The 22,494-nt window shown below is 40.6% G+C and overlaps 1 protein-coding gene across 1 annotated transcript in view; it reads left to right on the forward strand.

Moving 5' to 3' along the window:
* The window catches only part of KLHL14 (kelch like family member 14), a 56,620-nt gene extending 35,079 nt beyond the window's left edge, over positions 1 to 21,541 (forward strand). The window contains exons 3-8 of the mRNA XM_054285322.1: positions 6,845 to 6,934; positions 11,395 to 11,473; positions 17,540 to 17,730; positions 17,893 to 18,051; positions 20,773 to 20,930; positions 21,401 to 21,541. Coding sequence (XP_054141297.1) covers positions 6,845 to 6,934; positions 11,395 to 11,473; positions 17,540 to 17,730; positions 17,893 to 18,051; positions 20,773 to 20,930; positions 21,401 to 21,541 — 818 coding nt within the window. The remainder of the gene's footprint in view (positions 1 to 6,844; positions 6,935 to 11,394; positions 11,474 to 17,539; positions 17,731 to 17,892; positions 18,052 to 20,772; positions 20,931 to 21,400) is intronic.
* The last annotated feature ends 953 nt before the right edge of the window (positions 21,542 to 22,494 follow it).

The raw sequence follows: 22,494 nt of genomic DNA on the forward strand, positions 1-22,494 counted from the left end.
ATCATTTCGTCCATGAGAAGCTTTTGTTGTGCAAAATGTCACATCATGAGACTGTTATGATGTGACAAGATGTCATTTCCCAGGAATACATGTTGGGCTCCACTTCAGCGATTGTAAACCCAGGCCTGGGTAGGTACACAAGATATTCTACTGGGGGGCAGCCATCACTGGGGTAGCATTGCAGAACTCATGGTGGTGGACAAGTGTCCCTTGATAAATGCTCTCTGGAAATCCGTGGGGCATCTGGATGGTGAAGGGCAACCTTCAGCAGGTAGATGGGTAAGCAGGGGATAATAAAACAAGAAAAATTGTCACTTTGAACCTTTCTGCAGGACCATGCATGCATCCTCTGCTGCAAGTTGTGCCAAGATTTTTGGTGTATTCACTTACAAGAGCTTCTCAGACCTGCATCAGCAGCTCAGCTGCACAGAGTCATTCCCATGGGGAAGGCAGCAGGGAACGCAGCAGAGTGTGCATAGGTTTTCTATGCACTTCATGGGGAAGATTGTGTCAAGTTTTTGATACAGGAATATCAGTTTTCAAGGAGGGAGTGCAGTATTTATCTACCTTATTTAAACACTGTTGATCCAAGTAGACAGCTTTATTCAAAGGAAATCCAAATGGGTGCTTGCAGCTTTGAAAATGTGTGCATAAAATTGGTCCATGCAAGCTGGTAAATGTATGTGTAGCTGAAAACCCAATAGAACATTCTCCCATAGGATGAATTTCACCTGCAGAAACAGACAGGTCTGTACTCAGAACTTGCATCCAAGTAACTTTAAACAATTTATCTCAGGAGGGAGCTGAGCATGCCAGCTATTCCTGATGTTATGTTTGCCTGATCTGTTGTGTCAGCATGACTTTAAGTGTCTTGTTTTAGAGGCTCACATATGAAAATTTTAGCTCACTAAAACAACTAAACCAAGGAACTCCCTGACCTCTGGAAAAACCTGGCTGTGTGTTAAAAAATCCTGGCTGAATGTATAAAAGAATAACTCTTGACAGTTGAATGAAAAAGAAAATTGTTAAGAAATATCTTCACAATGAGAAATACTGTAATTGACATGAACTGTCATTCACTGTGTTGTGAATGGACTTTGATCTGCTTAGGTAACTCTTTCTTGGTGCTTATGTTATCCTGTAGCCTCAGTAGAAGTATGGACTGTATCCTAGATGGACTCAGCAGCTCTGTGCCCATCCTACTTGTGATGGCTTGGATGAAGTTGCCACAAAGCTGGCATGGGAAGGAAGAGGTGGTGAGGTTTCCAGCTGAGCTAAAGATGTTCTCAGTGATGCAGCTGGATCAGAGCTGTATTAGTTATAATCCCTCAAAGGTGACTGAGACACAGGGCTTCATCATAAGACTTTCTGCTTATGGTAAGTGATGCTGGATGGTCTCAGCCTTTCCACAAGGAATTGAGCTCAGACTCAAGGCTGGCATTGGTATGTTACTAGAAAAAACATTTTGCATGTATTTCCGTGAATTTGAGGTGACAGAATGCAGTTTGGCCAGGAATATTAACAGGGGTATTTTCCATCTACGTTGATCATTCCTTTAACTTTCTTTCATTACCTTTTGAGCAGAAAATACCCGTGGATGAATATCTGATGTCTTTAAAACTACCACCACGTTCACCGAGGCTAGAATTTCATACTTGTTGTGGTCAGTCTTTCTCCACAGTTACTAAATAACAAGCAATTGAAGAGAACAATTCACAGAGGATTTGTAGTGTTTATTTATATAACCTCCTTGGTGAGAAATAACAAGTAACATTCTGTAATAAGTGCGTAGTCTTTCTGCAAATGATGTATGAAACACAGAAAGGTGAACAGTATCTGATATTTTGTTCTCAGGAAATAATTGGACCAGCTGTGGTCTGCCCAGCATTTTGCTGATAGCTTGGGAATGAAATGAATATTGTGTCTCTGCATGAATATTGTGTCTCTGCCACGAGCAAATCACAGTCTCCTAAAGTGAGTCTGTGGGTGCCTTCTGTGCTGGAAAGAGACATCTCTCATTGCACTGCCCTCTTCAGAGCCAGGGAAATAACCAGTTTTCAAAAAGCTGTAGTTGAATATTATGTAGTCAATAGGATAGGCTGTTAATAGTGTGGAAGGTCATTATTGAATCCATATGTCCTTTGATAATGACATCTTTGTTCTGGAAACACTCTCTTGCGTCATCTGCACAGGTCATTAGAGATGCTGAGCATGACTTCTTGGTGTGTACTGAGTCTTGAAGGGGCTATGCTCAAGCTGTGCAGCAGTTGAGGAAGAGATTTCTTGGCTTTCCTTACAGTACCTCCCGTATCTCAAGCAGCTGACTGCTTCAGGGCAGTGAAAAATTTATGGTGTTGGGGGTTTTTGTTGTTGTGGTTTTATTTTGGGGGTTTTTTTGTTTGGTTAGGGATTGGGGGGGTTTTGTGGGTTTTTTGGTTGGTTTTTTGGTTGGTTTTAGTATTGGATTTTGGGGTGGTTTTTTTGAGTAGAGGAATTAAGTAGAATTTCTGGAAGGAGTTTTTAGCAGAGCAGAGGAATCAGTATAGCCTGTATCACAGATTTCAGATCTCCTGAGACCTGAGCTCATTCTCCTTCTGTCTTGAGAAGTGCTATTCTACTTTTCCCTTTTTCCCTGGTAGTTAGTGTTGAAGCGACAATAGATGGGGAAAGGTGTAAGGAGGAGGAGGAACTGATGACCCTTTGATTAATTTGTGGAGAACAACCAGATGCTGTTTCCTAAATGTGCAATAATTGGCAGAAACTAAGCAAAACTGGGTAAGACAAAGAGCACACGTTGCTTGTTAGGTGCATGAGTTGTATCATGGAGGTGCCTTTGAAGCATCATTGCATCTGGTTGACCTCACAGGCTTCATAGTTGAGAGTGTTTAATTTCATGAGCATTTGGCTATAACCTGTAGTCTCTGATTTTGACAGTAGGTCCCAGAACATTGTCTGGTACTTTTTGTTAGCTGAGCTTTGGCATATGTGAGGAATTTCTTCTTGGGATATCTATCCTGATACGCAGTGCTGCTGTGTCTTCCTCCTCATCTGTATCTGAAGAGCAACTGAGTGTCACCTCCTGCACAATGTCACAGATGTTTGTGTAGTGAAGTATTTCTTAGCAAACACCACTGCAGTCTTGGACTCCACTGCCTTCCAGATCATTCTCAAGTATAAGTCTTCCATTTGGTTTTGACCTAGACAGCTTTGCATGTTACAGATCTGTACCTGAGAAATTTCCTCCCACCTTACCAGGTGTCTCCTACCAATCATACATCAGTGAAAGGGAATGAGGCTGGAGGGAGTGCTGTCTTCAGCAGGGCTGTTTGCACCTGTTTGTGCTCTTGGTGCAGGAAAGCATGGGCATCCTGAGCTTTGGGAAATGTGCGTGAGTGGCAGGGACTTAGGAGAGGTGGTTTCTGCCCACTGCAACTACTCTATTTATATTTGTCTATCTCACATATTTCCCTGGCACCCATCACCTTGGCATGTTTCTCAGATGACCATGGCTTTTTTTATCTTCTCCTCCTTTTAACAGTGTTTTCGCCTTCTTTTTAAATCGGTCTTTAATAAAGTTAAGAATTTTTGCCCAGGGTTTTATAAACATGTGTTATTAAATTTTAAATCTGTTTTGAAAGTGCCTCTATCCTACTCCCTCCTAGTAAAGTGACCTTTTTAAATGGAGGGAAGTGGGTTTAGATGACAGTCATGATAAATGCGGTCATGTTCACTCAATAAAATAAGGCCCAGTGCATTTGAGGATAAATCAGTGAAATGTACAGCCCCACCTGTCTGTCTCCATCATTCATTTCCACTGTCACTTTCACAGTGGCTGATGGATCACAGTTGCTGTAAAATTAGACAGCCTTTAATCTCATTTCATCCTGATTAGCTTCTCCTTACCCTTTCCCTCTAACTCACTGACTGACACGCTAAAAACTCATGCAGGGCTGTGTTTGAGCGTGGCGTACAAACTTCTCTTCAAATACCCTTTCTGTGGGGCAGGCAGGTGTTCCAATGAGTTGAGATAAAAAAATGAGAAGATGGGATTTTCACACTGTTAAAGCCGAACAGCAGACAAAGACTCATATAAAATTAATGAAAGCAGCAGCTTGGCCAGAATGTGTGATGGGCCAAATTCTTCCTGTTACACCCTGGCAAGCCCAGTGAGTTTGAGAAGATTGCTACTACCAGATACTGAATTTAATATGCCCATTGCCATGTAATTTTGACTGTTGTCTATGAAAGTTAGGTCCTATCTGGGTGTATATTCACAAGAATCATGGTTTTTAGTGCAAGTTTTCTGTGCTTTCAAGGGATATTTTATAACAACAAAAAAAAATTGTTCTTTTGATTTCTGTCTGTAACTCCCAGTTCTGAGGGGTCAAGGAGAAACACTGTGAGGTGGTTGATTTCTCAGTTGGAGTCCCTTCCCTCTTAGATGTCCACAGTGCTGCTCCATTCTCCCTGTTTTGCCCAGCTCCCTTCAGTCCAATGGGTAGATTCATGAGACTAAGAACAGTTTTCCCCAAAGCTCTGAGAGAAACAAAGGTCACAGTAAAGGTCTGCAGTGTTTTATTGCAGTCACCTTTCTTTCTGAAGGCCAAATACTACCCTTCTTTCTAAGGCAAGCCTCCTTTTAGCTTTCCTGTGAGTTATGGACGGTAGTTTGGGTTGTTTGGGCCCAATCCTGTATCAGTGGGAATGTTGCCATCAATTTCAGTAGGAGCCAGGATTAAGCCATTAGTTTTCAAGGTTTAATTATCATAATAATTATGGGAGTCTTATTGCATACCTCATATGCATGGTAACAGCAGAAAAGCTTAAAGCAGAATTTCTTCCTCTGCTGATTCTGTTTTTGTCAATATGGTGGATAAATAAACATAAATTTTTGCAAAAGTGAAAATACAATGGAAAAAAATATGCATGTGTGCTGCCTGCAGACAGTTTTTCCTATAAATGCTGGAGCTCTTCAGACTGGCCAATAGAAGATGTTGAGGGTGCAGCCAGCAGCTTGGACCTAATTGGAAACCATAATAAGAGCACTGTATTACTTAAAACTTGAAGCTCTTACAGACTGATCCTGAGGAGTCTCTTCTTGAGAGAAAGGGTCTCAAAAAACATCTAAGAAAGGCAGCAAATTTCTCATGAGAGACCAAATTCTTTATTTACCACAAGCATCCACAAAATCAAGAAAAGTTCTGTGGTTTTGAGAGAGAAGATTTTAAAATAGGAAAATGTCTAAGACTAAAGAGTGAGATAATGATGATATGGTGTCTCAAAAGACAGCAAAAACAGACCTCATTCTTTCATCACACTGTAGGAATCTCTAGGTAGTATAAAAATCTTTTGCAGTGAGATTAGTTCCCAGTTAATATAAATTAAATGAGTAACAAATAACTTTAATTAATGAACTTTCACTGTACCTGGCTGCCTAATTTGAGAACTGCTTCACTTACATGACTTGTAAGAGCACAGACTATGAAAAAGATATTCGACCTTCACTAGAAACTAAAAACATACCTTATTTATTCCTCATTGCCTAGGCAAAAACTTCAGTAAGAAGCTGAAATGAGCCCACTTGATCTTTAAGAAAATGTGTCCTAAATAGCAAAGCTGTGCGTATTTCTTCTTATTATTATTTGCATATGCTATACTGCACAACTGCATTCTGAGAAAAATAAAAGATAATAAAACAAATGAAATGAGAGATATATCACCCAAAATAATCCAAGTGTGAGATAGGCTGCCTCTCTTTTTTTTTTTTTTTTTTGGCATTGGCAAAAGAGCACAAAGTAAGAGCTGGCCCTGAGTCATATTGATTTCCCACTGCACTGGTTTCCTAAGTGCTCTGTTGATCCGTGTCAAGCAATAAGTTCCCTGCCTGTACATGCACATCACCTCCCCATTTGTCCTCACCTAGATTTAAGGTGCCCATATGATGAGCTGAACAAGGACATCATTTTTCCTACTGGTGCCACTGGGCCAAAACTACTCTATGTGGTATAGTAACTAATGCTGTATAAGTTTGCATTTTCCATATAATATCATAAGTGGGTATATAATATCATTAAAGTGGGTATGGCACACTGCAGTAATATCTGTGCCATGTACATCTAATCCTTGTTTTTGCATTTTACCATTTGCAGTGGAAAAAGTAAATATTAAGAAATAAATGTTTGCATCTGTAGCTCGTCCATAGTAATCATGATACCTCTCCCCCCCAAAGAAGGGATGTTGTAAACCTAATGCCACAGTTTTGATCTTTGTTAACAAAGGGCTTCCTGATTAGATGAATAGAAGATGTGTGATCGTGCTGCTAATGACATTGTACAGGAAATTAAGCGTATACATTTGGAAAAGGCATTAAATCAGCAGGACCTTAATTTAAGAACTTAAAACTGTATGGAAATGCAGCTTGTTCATTGCTGTGTAATAGAAAGCTACTGAACATACTGACTCTTCTTGTGGAAACATTACCAGCAGAACAAAGCATGGCTGAGGTTTTTTTAATGTTTTCTAGCATACTAGGATTCCTAGCATCTGCTTATTTTCAGGGAAATATCATGCAACTTCCCTTTTACAAGTTATTTTTAGATCAGCATGTATGGTACTTGGGCAGGTGAGGGGGCACTGAGGGACCAGAATTCCTGATTTTTTCCTTAATTTATTTGCAACATTGAATTGCATAAGTTTACTAATAAGTGGCTTTGTCTGCTGCTAAAGTCAGTGTTCATACATGCCTGGGGTGACATTCTCATATTATTTCGTACAGATGGTAAAGAGGAAACATTTGATAAAATCAGTGTCCTGAGCTGACAAGGAATTCTTGCTTTGTTTGCAGTTATGCCATACAACAGTGCCCATCACTGCGTCGTGGAAGTGGAAAACTTCTTGTTCGTGCTGGGAGGAGAAGACCAGTGGAACCCTAATGGTATGTACAGAACTCTAAAAGGCAAAGGGAGCATCTGCCTTCCTGTGCCTCCCTGGCTGTCAGGTCAGCTGGTGTAGTGATTAGCAAGGGATTTTGAGGACCTTCAGCCTAATTATTGAACCTAGTAAAGGCTACTCTTTGGTATTGATGTAATAAATATTTGGTACTTTAGCATTAGCATCTCTGTCATTCATCAGCTCCCACATCCCTTGAGAAATGCCACAGGCAGCAGAAGAGACTCTTTCAAGTGCATGCACCAGGCAGCAGCTGTTAAGAATTTTAACCTTCATTTCCAGGCTCCTTCCAGTCATAATATAATAATGCAATTGCAGTAGATGAATGCTTCTTTTCTATTGTCAAACAAGATACTTGCAGCTCAAGTTGTTAATGTGTTAATTATCTAGACTTTGAGATTCTTAAACTGATCCTTTTTTCAGTCTTGTGCAAGAGCTTCTCATATAGATTATCTGCTGCTACCTTCTTTCATTTGATTACTTCATAAATTTACCACAAAGAGAAATTAAACAATTTAACAGGCTTCTGAGCAAAGCAAAAGGAGAATACCATGCCTTGCAAAATTCACAGAATTGTCAAGACACTGTTAAAAAGCTTGCACATGAAGAAAGAGTTGTAGTTGTAGCAGTCTGTGTAACAGAGATAATTATGACTGAGAAACCATAAAACAGCTTGCAGGTACACATTTTTACTTTAAAACACCAGAGGATCCAGCTGAAATTACATATACTGCATATATTTTATTGTGAATGCCCCATTGCAGCATCTGCACCAAACCAAATTATAGAAAATTGTTACATCTGTTCACTCCCTAAAACCTGAGACAAACAATCCAGGCCACCCTATAAGCATGTTTCTGGTGTAGTTAAGAATATCACTATATGTCTTAGGAGAAGGGCCCCTTAGTTCTGTTGTTGAATATTGCTGAATGTCTTTAATTAGAAGCAGGAGACAGCGCAGTGTCACTAATGACAATTTCTTTTAGGATTGTCGGCCACATCCATCCAGTGAGGACCCCTGTTGTATTTGGTGGTAGGCATATGGACAGGCAGACCTTGTTCCAGACAGTTTATAATTAAATAGCCATGTTACATGAAGGGTAAAAGAAAAGAAGTGTAATTACCCACATTTTGAAGATGTGGAAACTGACTTGCAAGGTGATGGAGAGATGGTAGAAGGGGTGCATATCTTGCATTGGAGACAGGAGTCAAACACAGTTGTTTGTAAGATGAATAGTACCCAAGGCCTGAGATTGCCTAGATCTGGGTCAACTGGGCTGAAGATGTTGATGAAGACATCTTCCAATTTCCCTGACCTGTGAATACCAGTGCTGGGATTTTTCTATTGAGAAGATAGCCATAACAAAGGTATGAGCATTGCTGCACTGATCTCTTTATCAAATGGATCTTGTCACTGAAAGTGAACCTGAAATCATAAACTACATCCTGTGCTGCGCATATTCTTTCTTGTAACCATTTTGCTCTAAATGTGCAGCTACATGGGGGCAGCTCACACATGCCCACTTGAATTTATGTAAAGGCCCTTGTGTGCTATCCTCAGAGCACAGGAGGGACTTCAGGTGGACCTACTTAGATTCATCTTGCCGAGGCTTTACAAAGCTTCTGCTTCAAATTAGACTGTTCCAGGTGTTTTTTCCAATGTAAAGAGTTATATTAGAGATGGTGGCAACGGTAAGGCGTTGCTTTAGCCATCAAACCATCTGGTTCTTCAGAAACTGTGTGGACCCCAAGGAGTGCTCATGCCTCCTTCATGCTCCACTGACTTGCTGACAACCCACAAAGTATGGGAGACATTTTTCTCACATTTTTGCATCCTCCAGTAGCTATGCCTTTCCAGTCACAAGGGGTTCTTGCATGAGTAAACACTGATGAAAGCAGGGTGCACAACATAGGCATGGATTTAAGACCAACCTTCATAACCTTCAGAGCCATCACCTTCTAGCATGGCTGCAGAGCAGAGAACAGTATCTGCCTCCTTTTGTGCCATCATCCGGATTCGCTAATCCTGATTTTTGTTCGCTCGTCCCAAGTTCTGTGTTCTGACAGAATGGATGCATCCTAAGATGTGCAATCTCCTGGCTGATGAGCAAAGAAAAACATAGAGTTCTCTTTCAAACTAAACTCCAGACTTAACCAGTTACATCAGGCAGATTAAGTAGGTCACCAAGTCCTTTTCCTGCAGTCACAGGCATCATACAATCCCATTTTGTAAATTTTCTTAGCTACATTTGAAAAGCAGTTGGACTTCCAGCCCCCACTACTTCTCTTGAAAAGCTGTTACAGAATCCAATTGCTCTAAATGACTAGGAGCCTTATTCTGATACCCAACAAAATGTATTCTTTGACTGTCTAAATCACCTTCGTCTCAATGCCAAGGCTGGCCTTTAGTTTAACAGTTTTTCCCCTCCTGGAGATTTGTTCCCCTAAAGTATTACAGGCAGCACTCCTATCCCCTTTCAGCTTTTGTATTTCTAGGTGCAACAGGCCAAGTTCTTTGTCTCCTGCCATAAGGTAAACTTTCTGTTCTTCCTGTTGCCATAGTAGCTCTTCTCTGTGACTGTTCTAGTTTGATTTCATCTCCCTTCCTGTGAAGGACCCAGATTTGTATCCTGCACTCCCAGTCTAGGCTAACTAAACCCTTCTTCTACCCTGCACTTTACAATCTTCTACATACATGGTGTTTGTAGTGAGTATGTGTATGACACATGTTAGGCAGCCAAACTGTAGATCTGTATGACAACAATGAACAAGCTGTTGTATAACTAATGAGCACTGAAGTCCCAGTAACTCTGAAGGATGTAGTTTAATACAACAGCCTTAAAACCTAAAAAAAAAAAAATAGAATTTTAAACTTAGGATCAATATTTATATTATTTTGAATTCCTGCTTTTTGGAATACAAAGAGATTAGTAAATGTCTTAGACAATGGAACCTAGAACCTGTTCAAGCTTGCTGTTACTGTTTTGCTGCTTATGGAATTTATAGCTCTCGACGCCTCTTTTTCTAAATTGTCCGTGTAAACTAAAGGAATCCAGATAAGGACCAAAAGCAAAGCCTCACTTGACTAAGCCCAGTGGCAGAAGGTCCAGTTGCCCTTACAGTAGGGGAATCTCACCCTGTGTCTTGAGGTGGTGCTGAGATGGTCTTATCTTTGAATGGCACTCAGCATGGTCCTCGTTAGGCACCATGCTGGATTTGAAGGGAAATGCTGCATTATTCATCAGTCTTCTGCTTTACCCTCCTCATATAGAACATGCTTATAACATGGCTGGGGAATCAGTTTACTTCCAAAGAGGTCAGTGTGGTTTCTTTCTCTGTTTTCTTGTAGAACATGAACTTAAATTATTACACTATAAATTCTAGCTGTATTGTTATTCTTCTCTACTGTCTTGATGGTGTATTTACACATGCTGAAGTAAGTGTGGAATGAAGCAGGCAAAGCGAGCCAATCCTGCAGAGGCTTGTCTGATGCAAAAATATTCACCTTGTAGAATGCCCAGTGACCATTTATAGAACTGTGACATACGCAGTTAGGTTATTCTGCTGGCCTGTGAAGCCTCTAATTCAATTTTTTAGTCACACATACATAAACAAAGGTTTCTGTTTTCAAAATGCTCATCTATTGAAGTCTCAGGTGTTACAGGAAATTGCCATGCACTCTCTTGCTTCAGTTTTCTTGCTTTGGTGTCAATCTGCATGTAAAATAAGGTGAAATCTTAATATCGTGAAGACATGAACACAGTTCTTGGGCTTGACAGCAGGGAGAAGCTAGTTAGCTGGTGTATGTTGCTCATGCTTCATATTTTAGCTAACAGAGTTGGAATAAAACTCTGAAGAGTGTATTCCCCCTTCGATGCACATCTGTAATTCCTTCTAACTTACACTGAAAGTACATGGTAGAATAAACTATCCAGTGCAAACACTGCATACCCCATGCTGATGGCTTATGCAGCTCCTGGTTGTTTGCACAATGGGTTTTTGCTATGTTCCACACAGAGAGGATGTAAGGAGAAAGAAAAGAACGTGTTCTCCCTTTAATTTTTTTAACCTGACAAAATTCTAGTCATAAAAATACTGTGGGGATGCCCTCTTTGGGCAGTAATTTTGTTTAGTGCCGTGATTTATTGTGGCTGTGAAAATACCACAGCTTGTGTAAGTAAATTTAAATACACATTTTCAAGATCTTATTACAAAGACCAAGAATAATCGCTATCTGCTTTTACTGCTAGTGACTGCTAATTCAAGCCTTGCAGTGCCCCATTTGTTGAATTATTACTGTACACACAGTGTAATCATACATTGTTGTAAAAGGGGGAACCCTTCATAAAAGGTGTCAACTTGTGAAGTATATGTAATATATATTACAATCATGATGTTAAATACATGAAACAAACAGCTGAGTGTCAAAATAATCTATCTTTACAGGGAAACACAGTACAAACTTTGTTAGCCGATACGATCCCAGGTTTAACAGCTGGATACAACTTCCACCCATGCAAGAGAGGTAAAAACCTGCTATGTGTTTTTCAATTTCTGTTTTCTCATCCTAGGGGCAGCTGAGGTTTGGCTTAGTTCTGGGAATAAGGAGGCCTATAGAAGCATTGAAAGCACAGACAAAGCTGCAGCATGCAGTTGTGTCCCATTTGCTTCTAATTTTTAAAACTTTCCAAATTTGGAACTCCAGTTGCCAAGTCCTGCAGTGCTAACTCATGCAAAAGCCATGGACTTTATGCAATTACTGGTTGCCTGAGTACGGTCTGAAGGATTTTTCTGAAGTCTCCATAGTGTCCTGTCATGTTCCCTGACTGAAGTGTCATGATGAGTTTGGCAGTAAACAAGCAGTAATTATAGTCAGATATCTTAGAGGGAACTGAAACCTTCACATGTTGACTCCATCCTGTTTCACCACACCAGCTATGAAAAGCTCTCCTGAACATGTCTCCACTTGTCAGTCCTAGGTGGTCTTTGAGTGAAGTTGCTGTCAGTAAATGCATATTAGAGTAGCTTGTGTTTTAGTCTAGCTGTGTACCAAAAGCAAAGGTGGATGTGGACTCAAGCAATGACTTATAAAGATGATGTAAACTGAACTGTGGATCCCAAATGCCACCCTCACAGGAAAAAATTCCATAAACCTGAACAGAATTGTTCATGTTTTGTAAGAAGAATCTCAAAGGCAGAAGATCCAAAGTTGCAATGTTATTTGAAGAAAATATTCAGTGTCCTTCCTTCAGTTTAACACCCATCTTCTCATGGATCCCATGTACAAAAGATCTCACAGTGTCTCCCTCAAATGCTTTCTTTATTCCATGCCACTATTACAGTTCTTTTTTTTGTTAACTGTCTACACTATTCAGGTGTCTGGCAGTCAGAAATATATTGAATTCAGTGCAGTGTTGTGATTCAAGGTGTGTCTTATGAGATGCTTGGAAATATGACTGTTTTTTCAAATTTCCAGGGGTAAAATGTCAGTCTGCAGAATTTTTGAAGGACCTTTGTTCAAGATTCAGTTTGACTGACCTAAGTCCCTGCTTTGGCAGCACCTAGCCTTCTCCCTCATTCCCACCAGCACTGTGGGATAACCTTCACAGCTGTGATTGTTTACTTTAAAACAGAGGGACACCTTCCCCTCTGGTTCAGCTTCCTAGAGTGAGTCACCGCCAGTTTAGGTGTTGGCATGGGGGAGGAAGGAGGTGGGAATCAGAGTGGGCATCACCAGGCAAGTCATCCTTGCTGAGCTGGGAGACTGACTAGGAGACCAGCTGGTGTTTGTATGGAGCCTGGAGCTCTTCTGTGGAGCCTAATCTGAGTTCTAATCAGGCCCTCTGGGTATCTCCGAGCCAGATTCCTGAGGGGCATTGGCAGCTGGCTGAGCAGTTGGGTTTATTTGGCTGGCAAACTTCAGAAAGCAGAAGTAGGGAGCTGAGGGTCAGAGAAAGGAGGCAGTAGGAATTTTCCTACCTCCACATTGGCCAGTTGTGTTTCCCTGGAGAACCATGCAGCAGGTGACTGGCTCTGTGCTCAGGTGCTGCCTTCAGCCAAGAGTCCAAAACTCAGCTGTGCCCCCCACTCCTGCCTGTAATAAACTGTAATGTATGAACACCACAGCTCCCTGCAGAGGGACTGGAATACAATGGTCCACTCATACATAGTTCCTTCTGCAAGGGGCTTTGCTATGACAACCTTAATTGTCATCTCTTTTGTTCAGGATACATAGCTCATGGGCTTGTTTTTCTTTAAAAGCTCCTAAGCTTTAGGGCTATTGTTGGAAAAAAGAGATTTTACACTCACTTTCTAAAATGTTTTTGATGGTTTGTTTGCTCAGTCCTAACGACTTCCTCAGGGTTATTGCAGCTTCCAGTGGTATGGACTGGCCCAGTTTGTAGAAGATCATGCAAATAAGAGAGAGCTTTTATGCAGTTTTCTTTCCTAGCTCCTTTAGTGAGATAAAGTTCCCATTAAAGTCAACAGGCTATTTTCCCCCTGCAAGGAGTACAGGCTCATGCCCTGTCTCTGCTGGCATAATGCAGGCACCATTGACAAGACAGACTGTTAAATGGGTTTTTCTGAGTCATTATGGTCCATCAAGTCAAAACCTATTTAGGAATTTTAGTCTGAGAATAATTGGCTGCATAGACTATAATAACTCCTTTGAAATGACTGCCAGGTAAATGTGGGACTCATTCACAGGCAGTATATTCTCAAGTCAAAAATCTGTATGAAATATTTGATAAGTAAACTTTTATCTCACATGCCAGAATCCATATCTGATTGATTTTACTGTGTGAGCTATAAAGAAAAGTCTAATCCCATCATAGATTCAATGTTGCCAGTGTATTTTCTTTAAAGCTGAGTTTGGTTCCTTTTCCCTTGAAGAACATCCCAAATATAAACACTTTTGAAAAATACATACTATTTTCAGGAGCTTGTTGTTTAGAGAATCAGCAAATGACTCATAAGCTTTGGAAATACACATCTGCCTGATGATGCCATAACAACTGGAAGCTTTTTGGAGAACAGTTCAGTTAGACTACAATGGCTACTGAAGGAGCAGTCTTTGTAGCAGTTGTATCTGAGCTTGAGGTGTGAATCTCAGCTGGACACCTCAGGCAGAACTGTTGCACCTTGCCAGCTCAACACAGAGCTTTTCAAGGTGTGTGGAGCAAAACAGTATTTGAAACATCTTTCTTTTTCTTATATTCTGAGTATAACATTTTTGTTTAAAGACCAGCTAAAAGCATGGTATTGTACCAAGTTCTGAAGAAGCACAAGTGGAAGTGGGAAGGGAGCAGGTCAGTGTAGTCTTTGAGGCTGAGAAAAGGCACAGAAAAAGAAATATAAAAATTCACATTTTATTTTTGTCTTTGGCTTTAATAATAGTAGCGTCAACCCCTATTAGGATTATTTATTTTTTAAAAAGCAAAGCATGCTATGCTACTCTATAAATTACTCTGAAATCAGGTCTAGATATTGTGACAATCAGTAGCAGCACTGGTAAATTTAAATCTCAGACTGGTAGATCTGTTTGGTGTTTCAGGGCATAAATTCATCATGTGTGAAAATCATGAGGAAAATCTTCCCTTTTATATGTGTATACTTGAAAGAAGTTGGTTGGGTTGATGGTTGGGTGAAGGGGTGTGAAGGAAAAGCATTTAGGAGACCAGTGAACATCAAGTACTTTCAAGTCCTGAGGAAAATCACAAAATAATTGTCTTATTGTCCATATTCAGATCCTGAGGTACATTCTAGTTACCTGATTAGAATGGATAGTGTCTTGCATTGTCATGCAAAGATTGCTGTATTACAGTTTAATCCGAATCATATTTTACAGCAGTTTAAAAGTCATCACTTGACAACATGCCTTTGCATGCTGTAACAGCATGCCCTTACACACTGTATCATTGTCAACTAAAAAAACCCCAAAAGCTTAAAATATTTGTGACAGAAGGTACTGAGTGAATGTTCACATCCAAGCAGAAGAGTGAAGTATGCTGATGCTTTCATTTTTGCTCCTTATAGTGACACTGTGTGGATGAAACCAGGAGTACACATACAGAATATCGTCAGTGAAAAACTAGTTAAGAGAATAGTGTATGCAAGTTGTGTCTACCTCTATTTATTAAACCTGACCAAAAAAAAAAAGGCAAAACATGCTGAGAGTAGTTTGTTAATGGGTTCAGCAGAGAAGGTCAGAGGAGTGGATGTGGGAGCGCTGACAACAGGCACCCTCTGGTTTTGTGCTTTGTGGTTGCTGGACACAGGAGGGTTGAAAAATGGGTACCTGACTATGCAGGCACTCTCATATCTAATAGGAGGTGACCTCTGCAGCTTTTCCTACTTTTGGGGCAACTGTATGCTGTGTTGCCTCTGGCCCATCCCATATTCTCAGAAAGCTTATACACACTTGATTGCCTGTAACACCTATAGCCTCTGTCAAATTAGAGTGAAATCAGTCAGCAAGGGGTTTTTTTTAAGAGACAACAGTAGTCAGACATGGGTACATGTACAGTGTAATCAAATTAGCTTTGTTTCCATAGAATATCAGGCTAAAAACATAGATGCACAATTTGCTGCCCGACCATGCAGAGCAGAATATGCCATCAGCTTCTATCTGCCCACTGACAGATAAATTAAATAGTCTTTTTTAATTCATCAGTTGATCTGGAGACACTTGCCAGTATTCTTGTCCTGCTATTTCCACCGAGTTTTTTTTCAGAAGTCTTCCCTATGGTGGAGCTCCCAGCCCCACTCAGAAAGGGGTTCTGTCCCACACCATCCAAGTTGCCCATGTGCAGGCAGGGTGAAAGCAAAGAAGTGAACAGGAGATGTCCAGTGACCCTGGCTGGTGAGAAGCCCTGTCAGGTGTGCACCAAATCCAAAAAGTAAGGTCAGAAACTGGCAGTGATGCATCAAATCTGTTGCCTGGATGCCCAGCCGGCCCTGCTGTTTCCATGGCTGTATCCCTTGGTGTCTGCCTGACTTCTCTTCCAACTTACAAACCACCAGCCAGTCTCAGACTTTTAACTAAGAGGAAAATTTCTCCAAAAGGTTAAAGGATGCTACAAATTTTGTGAAAATAGTTAGCTGTGCAAAAGAGCAAGATCTTATTCTTGCATTCACTGAAGAAAATGCTCCTGAACATGCCTGGCTAGATGCCAGGTTAGGGACAGGGCACACCAGACTTTGCCAGCTCACCTGGTCACAGGATGGCTCTCAGGAAGCCCGGGAAGGAGTTGGACATGGAAGCTGTTCACTGATGATGCTGTGTGTGCCACTGCTCATCCAAATGCTTTGCAGAGGTCTGCAGGTTCAAGTCCTTGATGGTGCAGCTGACCATCAAGGCCCCAAGATTTAGTGCATGATTCAGGAGTGAAATCTGCAGCTGCTCCCAGATTCAAATTAAGGCATCTGGGCAGGAACCAGAGTGCATTGAATCAGCCACAGAGCAAGTTTTGGCAAGCTACAGCCACACTCCAGAGTGCCTGCTTTGCAGGAGCTGTCAGAGCTACACTTTGCTGTGCCTGGCCTGCCTGCTCATTTCTGGGCTCCCATGTCATTCTGGTTTCACTCAGGAGAAAACTTTATGTTGGGGACTGACAACTCTTCTCCTTCAATATTTTGTTCAGCTCTTCATCCTAGCCCAGCTGTGCTCTTTTGCAATTTTCTTTCTCATGTTATTGCAGCTTGAAATGAAAGGTCTCTAGCAAACCTTCCTGTTGCTGAATGATCCAGGGAGCTTTCCCCGGAGTGGATTACACCAACCGAGGTCTCTCAAAATCATCTACTGCTCAATTTTTACTTCAGCAACAAACACTCACCATTGATTTTGGAGGCACGAGGAAGACAAACTAATATAAGCTTGACAGTCCTCGCCAGAAAATCTAATTGTTTTCCTACACACCTGAGTTGCATGTAAAAGCAGACAGGTGGCTAAAACTTTCATCGGGGTTAGTTGGATGGAGACAGACCTCATTTGAGTTAAAGGGTGGAAATGTAGTGTTGTGGCTAGCATGAGGAAAATTGTTCTATTTGCAGTACTGCAGAAGGAAGAAAAAAATGATAATTGAAGAAAAATTTTGATGATGTGGTTCTCTTAGTAAATTGGGAACAATGACCCTTGAAGGACCATAAAGAAAGTGAATGTCAAGATAATTTATTATTGTTACATTATCTACCTCATTTTTCACTTTGTCTTACTGAGTTGTTGTATCCCTTACAAGGTAATGCCCCATACATTAATGAGCACCTTTTTATCTTTCACGGGTGTGAAAAAGAAACAAACAGCTTTGAGAAGGGGTATTTTCTGGCCGCTTTATGTTTGCCTAATTGTTTTGACACAAAAAATGAAGTATTTTTTGATGTGGAGTATTGTGTATTTGATTAGCAAAGCAGCCACAGTCTCTAGGATAGCTGTAAGCACGTGAAGCTTCCTGGAAGCTACTTCTCCCTGATGTAGCATTTGAAGGAGCAGCTCTCTTAGTTCAGGGAGTCAGCTGGAGAGGGGAAAGGAATGTTTGACATGGCTAATTGGTTTGTTGTTGGCTTGTTTGTTTTGCTCTGCCCTGTCCTCCAGGAGAGCCAGTTTCTATGCCTGCCGCCTTGACAAGAACTTGTATGTCATCGGTGGAAGAAACGAAACTGGCTACTTGTCCAGCGTGGAGTGCTACAACCTGGAGACAAACGAGTGGCGCTACGTGTCCTCGCTGCCACAGCCCCTGGCAGCCCACGCAGGAGCCGTCCACAATGGCAAGATATATATTTCAGGCCAGTGTCTTGAGTAATTCCTGCTGTATGACAAGAAAACCAGCCCAAAGCCACCATAAAAATATAAACAAACAGCAGAACCCCAAAACCAGAGAGCTAAATCCCTGCTGCAGCACAATGCCTTTATTTCTATTAATGAGCTGATGTGTATTTACTGTGCAGGAGGTGTTCACAATGGAGAATACGTCCCCTGGCTGTACTGCTATGACCCTGTGATGGACGTCTGGGCCCGAAAACAGGACATGAACACAAAACGAGCAATCCACACTCTGGCTGTAATGAATGATCGACTGTATGCAATTGGAGGGAACCATTTGAAAGGTCACATTTTTAATAGCAAAAAAGTATCTCAGTGTCCCACATCTCTGATAAAGAATATTTTTGTTAGGCAGTCACTGTTAAATACATTGAAAGCCAAGCAACACAATTTAACAGGACACTTGAGCCAGCAATTTTAAAAACATTTTATGCAAATTATTTTAAAATTATAACAGTACATTAAATATATGAGTAATGAATGCTTTAGATAATAAAAATGGGAGCTTCCATTACTCAAAAGCATGGACAATTTGTCATTACCAAGAATTCAATGAAACAAACAGATTATTCTTTGACCCGAAAGTACCAGCAATATTTTCCTCTGTAAATAATTTTCCAAAATGTGCAGTTAAAGAGAGCTTTATTCAGAGCATCACACAAAACCCAAGCTCCTGATTTAATGAAGAGAAAAAAAAAGCAAACTTCCAGCCATTAAATAATAGGACTAGGCTCTTTAAATCCCTTTTTAGTATTAAATGCAGCTTGTTTATTATAATTCTTTTTAGAGGTCTCTTGTTTTCATCTTTCGAAAAGGTCTCCTATTAAAATAACTATAGCTTAGGCATTTGGTAATTTTATCTTAATATCTGTATGTCATTGATGTTAAAGATGCTTCTTAATCCAGCCACTTAGACAAAAAGCACACCTCCTGCTCCTTTCTCCTGTGATAATACTTGATAGTTTATATTCACTTTTTTTATTCTTTCTCCTTTAATGTTGAAAACCAAAAAAAATAAAATACTCCCAACAACAAAAGATAAAATCATAATATAGAAGAAAAAGTCAAAAAATGTGTTAACTGCAAGTAAGACCAGGTCATGTCTGACTCCAGTCCCTGGGTCCCCATGACACTGTAAAGCCACATGCTGCTTTTGGAGAGCTGAGTGTCTGTGGAGCATGCCAGGGACAGTCCCAGATGTAAATTTTCCCTGATAAATAGTACTGGTGCATAAATGCCTGCAGGCAGGCTCAGTGCTGCTGTGCCTCCCCTCCCCACCCCAGCTGGGATGGGTGGTTATGGACTGGACCTTATAAGGTGAAGAGGGCAAAAGCTGCTTGGGCATGAACAACTGCCAGGTTTCAGTGCTTCCCAGTGTTGGCTTTTCCACCTACAAAAGTAAAACCTATCACAGCTCTTCTCAAGCTAAAGCACATGCTTTGGTTTGCAGAGGCTTAAATTGCTTCTATTCTGCCTCCTTCTTTTTTTTTTTCCACGTAGTTTCACCTACTTCTAATAAGCCTTGTATTTTTGCCTCTGCAGCTGTTGTCCTGAGTGCCTTTGTTGTGCTTGAACTGCTCACTGTTGTGAGGGGTATTTAACATCCAGGCTTCTGGAAAGATGTGGCTTTCTGGTAAAAGAACTTTTTGGAAAAAAATGGTTTCTCCTGTACAGTGAAACAAAAGGAAGAGCTGCAAGTACAGGGAGGGGACTGAAATGTGGATGAAATGTTACAAATTCTCCACCAGCTGGGAATAGCAGGGCTCCATGGCAAAGCCCTCCTTTGTGAAGCTGAACTGTGTAGTAGTGTTAGCTGTGCATTTACCACATCACAGCAGTCATGTGCATACTGCAGTTTGCTACAGAGCTTTTGACAGCTTCTGGGTGCACAGCAGTGGCCTTTTTATGGTGCCTTGAAAACCTTAAAGCAGCAAGTAATTATTTCATATTATTATGAATTATATCCTATTATTTCATACTCATTCAAGACATAAATAATATTCAAGCAAACAGCTCCCTTGTGAAGTGCCAATATCACCAAATACCCTTTTTTACAGAAAATCTTCTCTTTGCTGTCATACCTTGAAGAGAAGACAGATGGGTTAAGAAAAGCACTTCAGCATATTAAGAAAGCCATACTTTTACTGCAGTACTCTGATAAAGAAGGTAGTTTGAAATAGGGAATTGCCTAAAATTAGAGCAGGAACCAGGACTCTTGTGTTCAATGTCTGTGTTTGGCTCACTTAATTCATATTAACTGATACAGCTTGAGAATCTTGAGCTGAGATCCCTCTGCCCTTTGGTGATCAAACAGCAGCAGTTGCTTGGAGCATTTTTTGGCTTACCAGGGAAAGATGGGACCGCCATTTTTGTGGTTACATTTTTTTGCTGCCTTAAAGACTTTAACCCAGCTGTGTGCTTTAGAGTATACCTTAAGTCAGCTGGAAAATTGAAACTGGTCCTGCACATCATGTCCATCATGCTAAGCACTTTGTCCCTCTAGAACCAAGTGGCTTCAGCTGTTTAAGCTCTCCCTGGACTTGTTAGACATTGATTTCTGAGCAAAATTCAATCTGTTCAATTTTGAATAGATTAGATCTGCTGAATTTTGAGAAAGACTGCCAGGACAATCTTTTCCTACATGGTGAAACTTGTATTAGCACTGGTAGACAAGGAGGAATTTTGTTTGAATCTGCTTGTGTCACTGATAAGTTATTACTGAGTGTTTCCTGATGTGGTCAGATTTTATATGGACTCATGATTTGTAGAAGACTGTAGAACTAATGGTAAAAACCTTCAACAGATTTATTTGAACTGAAATAACAAAGCTTTAATGTTGCAGAAGTTGGCTTAAATGTATATGAAGATATTTTCTTTAAAATGTTTACAATTATGTTATAATTGTAGTAGTATAATTGTAACTATAATTTAATAAGTTTAACAGTAAATTAAGTAATAAAACAGTAAGTCATAACACATTTTCTTTCCTGAATGCCCTCATCCAGGTTTCTCCCATCTCGACGTAATGCTTGTGGAGTGCTACGATCCAAAAGGTGACCAGTGGAATATCCTGCAGACTCCTATTCTGGAAGGTCGCAGTGGCCCTGGCTGTGCAGTCCTTGATGACAGTATTTACCTTGTAGGAGGCTACAGCTGGAGTATGGTGTGTACCTGCTTTCTACAATCACCCTTCTGTTCCTTCTGAGTTCTTGTGGCCAGTCCATGTAGTATGTACATGGGATGGAGAGAAGAGGGGAATTAGCTACAGGGGCAGGTTCACTTGGTTTTCAGCGTATAGAGAACATGGAGTGTTTTTTTTACCTTTGTGCTTCTCTATTTGGATCAGTTATTATTACACTCTATTCGCTGATAATGGAGTAATTTAAAAATCAGAAGGAATTTTGAAAAAGTGATTGATGGGACTGTATGCTGGGACTGTGTGCTTACAGCTCTGCATATGAGGTGCTTGTAAAGGAGACTGATTTTCAGAGGTTGGGTGCTGAAAAAACTGAAACCTCTTGAAGAGCTTCTAAGTTTGAGTGACCCCGAGTCACTTCAAACATCATTAGAGCTGATGTGTGACTTGGGTTTTACCAAAGCCACATTTAATATGACATTTTGTTCTACTACCAGGGAGCCTACAAATCTTCTACCATTTGCTACAGTCCTGAGAAGGGGACCTGGACAGAGCTGGAAGGTGATGTTGCGGAGCCCCTGGCAGGACCTGCGTGTTCAACTGTGGTATTGCCGGCCTGCGTCCCGTACAACAAGTGATGGGCCAGGAGCACTGACACGAACACTGAGTGCATTTGGGAAAATAATGACGGGTGACGTAAATATTTTATTAGAACACAGTTCCTGGTAAAACAAAGCTACCATAATTGACCCCTCATTCCATGTTTATGCTTTAGGAGCAAACTAAAAGAAAAGAAAAACCAAGCGTTGTCCCATCCCAGATAGGTGCCGGTGTCTTATGAAGCGAGAAGCTAAAACACACCGAACATTACATGCTGACAGACTGCCATTTCAGACTGATTTAAACTTTTACTGCTGCAGAGACACTCCTCACATCAAATTTAACTTAAAAAAAAAATGATGGCTAACTGTTCAAATAGAGCCTGAAGAGACAAGATCAGTATTGTGCATTGTATCTACCTGCATGTGATCTGTGTTGAAGTCATGAGGATGTTGTTTTCATGAATGTTTCAGAATTCAGATAGTGAAAAGCTCACACTGCATTGCAGAATTGTCTCCTCCTCTGTAATCCTAACCTACAACTACTTCATATGCTCTGCAAGCAACACAGCATCAGAAGATTATAAAAGGTAAAGAAATATCATTCAGTTTTTGCACAGCTTGGCAACTAATACACTCTGCCTTCAAAGTCCCCATGTGCAAGTGCAGCAGAAAGCAGACTACAATGAAAGCTATGCTTTACAGAGCACTTCTTGCAATAGCAGCTTAGGGATTAGGATCAAATTCTGCTAATCACACTTGTGTAAAGTCAGAACCATTTCACTGAAATCACATGGAATGACTGGTTCTACATTAGTATAACAGAATTTGGATCCTACAGCTTAAAAGGTGGTTTTGAAAAGTAAGTTATTTCTATGACCACTTAACGAAGCACCAGAAACCTTACTTCCTTTTCACTAACCTGTTAGATGTCAAGTTCTTTCCAAAGACAAGAAGACTGCATTTAATCGTAAATTTATTGCTTTGGACCC

This window comes from Melozone crissalis, unplaced genomic scaffold (assembly GCF_028551555.1).
Source record: "Melozone crissalis strain CALT ecotype California unplaced genomic scaffold, PUWL_Pcris_2 ptg000042l_1, whole genome shotgun sequence".
Lineage (NCBI taxonomy): Eukaryota > Metazoa > Chordata > Aves > Passeriformes > Passerellidae > Melozone > Melozone crissalis.